This window comes from Pundamilia nyererei, unplaced genomic scaffold (genome assembly GCF_000239375.1).
Source record: "Pundamilia nyererei isolate P.nyererei 1_Seehausen unplaced genomic scaffold, PunNye1.0 scaffold00013, whole genome shotgun sequence".
Lineage (NCBI taxonomy): Eukaryota > Metazoa > Chordata > Actinopteri > Cichliformes > Cichlidae > Pundamilia > Pundamilia nyererei.
The window spans coordinates 4,741,179-4,746,203 of record NW_005187414.1 but is presented as its reverse complement, the minus strand read 5'-3'; the positions used below and the strand labels follow the sequence as shown (position 1 = coordinate 4,746,203).

Genomic DNA, 5,025 nt, shown 5'->3' with positions numbered 1-5,025 from the left:
AAGTGGCAGTGAGTTCATATCGCATTATGCTACATACTTTTATAGGATGGTGGTATTTTGCACGTGTTTCTCACAGTAACTAATATGAACAGATGGCTTTCAATAAAACGTTTGCATTTGCACAAATTTCACACTTTAAAACAAGCAAATGTGACAGGTTCTATCGGGAATAGTTTGACATTTTGGGAGAAAATGCTTATTTACTTCCTTAACCTTCTAAGACCCAAACTCTTACACAGCATGCATCTTTAATTCCTCTTTGATATTTGGGCATATCGGGGCCCGATGAATGTAAAAACAAAGAAATACCAGATTTTTTTTGGGGGGGGGGTTACCTGATTTTTGTTTCTAAGAAAAATGAGGGCCACAAATGAGGATATTCGTTTAAAATTTCGACAAGAGTAGCAGTATAATGTCCTCGTAAGTGGATATCAGGCCCTTGTAGAGCAAAATTGAGTATTTGGGTCTAAATAACCAAAAATGTGATGTCCACATATGTGGATGCCAGGTCCTAGGAGGTTAAGAGTTGGAAAAGAGTTTAATACTACTATGATGTCTGTCAAGTGTGTGTGAAGATAATATAGATGGTAGAGACTTCTAGTACTTTGCAAAGCTCTTGAGCTGCGCTTCATTTCTTTGTCTGGCTGCTTGGAAATAAATACAGACAGACTTTATTTTTTTAGAGGTGTAACTTCAAAAGTTCTCCAGGCTTTTCTTTGGCATGAAATTGGCTGCTTTTTCCACTTAATTTCAGTCCAGTCCTTCTACCTGACCATTTTCAGAGGAATGTTCATTTTGTAATACTGACCTATGAATCATTCAAGAATAAAAAAGGCACCTAACTCAAGAGATTAACCAGTGTAATAGACAACTTGGTGAAGAACCAATTTAAATTGTACCTTTAGGCAGTTTGTTAATAGCAGCCTGTCACTTGATTTGTTTCCATTTCCAGTTTGACAGATATGAAACCGTATTTTTAGACCAACAAGGTGACTCCTAAAGAGCTATTAGCAAAAAATACTGGCATGTCTTGGCATGGTGTTCAGTGTGGCCTTAAAATATTTGAGGAAAAAAGAAGTGGCAGACGTAAAACTACAGCAGATGAACAGTATTTGAAAGTCCTGTCCTTAAGAAATTGGAAAAATCCAGCAAAGACCTGGCCCTTCAGTTGATCCGTCTTCACTGAAGCCTCATCAGAAATGATCTTAGTGCTCTCTGTAGCTATCGAGAAGCTATTTTTAAGGAAGGGGGGAAATGGAGAAAAGACCGAGGTATGCAAGAGCTGGACTGAAAATCATTGGCAAGAGGTCTTACGGAGTGATGAATGAAAATCTTCAGATTTTGGTTAATTATCAATAAATACCATGGAGGTCAGAAGAAAGATGCAAAAATAAGTGTCCAACAATCACTTAACCGCGTTCTGTCATGGTTTGAGGCAGCGTTTCAGCCAGTAGTTTTGGGGATCTTGTCAAAATTGATGGAATGCCAAAGTACTGTCAGAGCCACAGCTTAATTATTATTTTTTTTTAGCAATGCAGTAAAAGCATACCTGACAGAGTAATACTATCAGTTGTGGATTGGGCTTCTCACAGCCTGGACGTCAACATTATTGAAGCAGCGTTTTTGAACAGAACAAAAGGCAGCCAACATCCAAAGAAGAGCGTTGAATGTCCTTCAAGAAGCCTGGAGAACTGTTCCTGAAAACTTAAATAACAAGAAAGCTGCTTAAGAGAGTTCAAGCTGTTTGCAGCTTTAAATAAAACACTACCTGTTTCCCAAATTCATTGCAAAATAGTAAGAAATGCAGGGCGTATCAAGACTTTTGCACAGTCCTGTAGCTCTTTTTTTTAGCTCAGTAGCTTTTAGCTTACCTTTGCCTGAAGCTTGCCTAACTCTGTCTGATGGTTAGAAAATAATTAAGAGGACACTAATACTTTAAATTTCTTCTGTTGTTTTTTTTAAAGATTGATTTCGTAGTGCGTTCTGGAAATGTTAGCCAACATGTTTGTTATCGTTGGACCAAGCTAGGCTAGCTGTTAGTTTCAGTTTACAGACAGATATGCTTCCAGTGATCTAATCCAGCTTCCTGTAAATTAGCAGTTTTCCCAAAATTATTGAAGTCTAGGAATACATGAGACTTTATTTACACTAACACAACTGACCCCCAGTCAGCTACATGTACTACATGTAATGTATTTACATTATTTGTGTCACGTCACTTTTCATTCAATGTATAACTTGACGGAAAACATGCTGGCTTTCACATCCCCCCTTTTAATTTGCCAGCAACACTTCCATCCTACGAATACCGCTCCCTCAATGCATTATTATTTTTATTTATTTAGTTATTTTTGTTGTCAAAAAAGGTGGAAAACACCAATCCTACCACACTCTTAGACTCAGCAGCATCTGACAACATTTAGACAAGTGCTCAGATAATTTCAGAAAGGGAGGTGGGTGCCTGGTTGACCTGTGCGCCACCTATGCAAATACTGCCCTATGCTCAGTCCCTTTCAGTGGATCAGAGGAGTCATACCCAAACAGCCCCAGGGTAAGTGGAGATGCAGTAGCGATGGGGGTGTTTGCTAAACATCCAGTTTAGGAGCAATGGCGGCTGGTCACCAACAAAAGAGGCCCAAAAGGTTCTCATCAGAATTCGTCCTCAGAGCTGTCGGCCAGCAGCATGGCTTGGTCCTGACGGCTGGTGCCGGGTTCCCGGGGTTGCTGGAGAGGGAAAAATCATTTTAAGGTTGAGCTTATGCATTTAAGATCCACAGAGACCTGCTCCATGTGACTGGTCAACAATAACGAGTGAAAACAAGAAAGTAAGTTATTGACCTCCTGCTGTCTGACCTTCCTCCTCTGGTGTTTAAAGCTGTTCCTCCTCTTGCGGTGAATCATCCTGATGCTGTAGAGGGCGCCAACAATTAGCAGGGCCCCTGTGATACCGATACCCACAGGGGCCAACATCCCGGACACATAACCCGCCTGTAGAGGGTGATGGCATAGAGGTCAAACCCTAACCTATCCATCCATCATCTTTCACCATCTTCCACTTATCTGGGGCTGGGTCATGGGTGCAGCATTCTCAGCAGAGAAGGCCAGACCTCCCTCTCCCCAGCCGCCACCTCCCGCTTATCCACCCCCAACCCTATACAGATTAGCCAACATACTGTAGTTGATTATGAAAAATGACCTAAGCATTCTTTATTAAGTATACCTGGCACGAATCTATATTTTGATCGTCATCAAACTATTTTAACTGTGCAACCCACTGAAAACTATGAACATGTAACAAATATTTACACTATGCACCTTAAAGAAAACCCTGGCAGCTCAAAAGAAAAAGATATATCAGTGAGTCATCCGTCGCCTCATGGCGAGGTAAAAGAAAAATTGACCTTTTTTACAGACAGCAGAGGGTAGGCTTACCTTTTCTCTGATTAGCTCCACCCAGCTACGCACTGGGAGAAAAGAGACATTCGTTTATCAGAGCAACAGATCTGAAAATTGATAAGCTGAAAATTTCTTTATTTTTGTAGGTCTTTTATAAGAGGGCAACACATGTTTGCAGAAGTGCTAATACTAAAAGTTATGTCCCACTGCTGATTTAAAAATATGGGTTAGAAATTGTGTTCTCATACTCAGCCCCTGGTTGCGTTGAACCCAGACGGGAGGTGGTGGGATGAGACTGTATGGAGGCTGCGTCGAGGATGTTTTAGATGTTTCTGTTTGGTCTTCTTCACTGTCTTCTTCCACCGATTCCTCAGAGTTCTCAAAGTCATCTTCCAGGTCCTCTGTGGAGAATAATGAAAAATCATCCAGGAGCGTTGGAGGATGTACAGAGGGACACGTGTTATGACTGAACATGAACATTTTTGCAAATGGAGTGGCTTGTAGGTGGCATTTAAAAAATTGTCCTACCCTCAGAGTCCATCTCCTCTGATGTGGATTTGTGTGCTGGCTGATGGGTTGTCATGGTTACCATTGTCATTGCTTGCTGGAAAGATGAGAGGGAGGGGCCGGCCGAGGACACGTTGTCTTCCAGATTTAGTGTCCTCGCAGAGACTACGTTTGCTAAATGAAAAGCAGAATAAGAGGACAGCAGGAGCAGTGTGAGCACAGCTGTACGTGTTTGCAAGTGCGCAACTTCAAAAGCCATGCACAGTATACAATACTGCTGTCTCTGCAGCTGTTGGGTCAATTCATGCCACAATGAAGTGGTAGTGATGAAAGATTCAACCACTTTGTCAGTGTCAGACGGAGTCTGGCAAGAAGCAAACTTAGAAAAGGTAAATGTAAACGTGAAACCTACCAATAAAGGCCAAAAAACTTCACCTCCACCCACCGAGGCGACTTCACACAGAGAAAATGTTCAGTGTTGTTGAACGGTTAAAATTTCTGATCCCTATTATAGTTCTACTTTGGCACCACCGTGAAATACTTTTCATTTGTAGGAAATTGACTAAATCTTGAAAAAAAACCTGAATGGCAATGTTGATTTTATTTATATGGCACATTTACACATTACACACAGACTATATGTATGATTTTATATCATGATTCCATATGATCTAATATCCACATTCGGGTCATGCCACATCATCTGTCTCACCTTTCTCCGAATGGTCGTCCGGCTCAGTTCTGACTTGCTGCTGAGAAGCAGATGGACCCGAGGAACTGAATGGCTCTAGGAGCTCGCTGCCAGATGTCTGCCAAGGTGACGTCCAGTCTGGAATAAGGACGGGTGAGGCATGTGATGGACCGTCTCTGTCACTCTCTACGGTGACCAGCTGGTCCAGACCTGCCTCTGACCGAGGAAGCCCTCTGGGCCGGCTGCTGCCTGACACGTGGGTGACCGCTGCTGCTGCCGCCGTCGCACTCTCAGATGTGATGTCTTCAAAAGGCTCAAAGATGAGAGGGAGAGCCTCCGATGACATTGTGGCCTCTGTGGATTCATCCTGGGGCATTGGGAGGGCAGTTTCCGCTGCAGGTGGTGCCAAGACAAGCTCAGAGTCACATGGA

At 42.4% G+C, this 5,025-nt stretch overlaps 1 protein-coding gene across 1 annotated transcript in view; it reads right to left on the bottom strand.

Annotated features, from left to right (window-relative positions):
• Positions 1-1,668: 1,668 nt before the first annotated feature.
• Positions 1,669-5,025, bottom strand: part of armh4 (armadillo like helical domain containing 4) — a 5,350-nt gene continuing 1,993 nt past the window's right edge. The window contains exons 2-7 of the mRNA XM_005725073.2: positions 4,616-4,987; positions 3,925-4,077; positions 3,645-3,797; positions 3,433-3,464; positions 2,854-2,988; positions 1,669-2,724 (exon numbers count right to left, since the gene is read on the bottom strand). Of these exons, the coding sequence (XP_005725130.1) occupies positions 2,650-2,724; positions 2,854-2,988; positions 3,433-3,464; positions 3,645-3,797; positions 3,925-4,077; positions 4,616-4,987 (920 nt within the window). The 3' untranslated portion in view covers positions 1,669-2,649. The remainder of the gene's footprint in view (positions 2,725-2,853; positions 2,989-3,432; positions 3,465-3,644; positions 3,798-3,924; positions 4,078-4,615; positions 4,988-5,025) is intronic.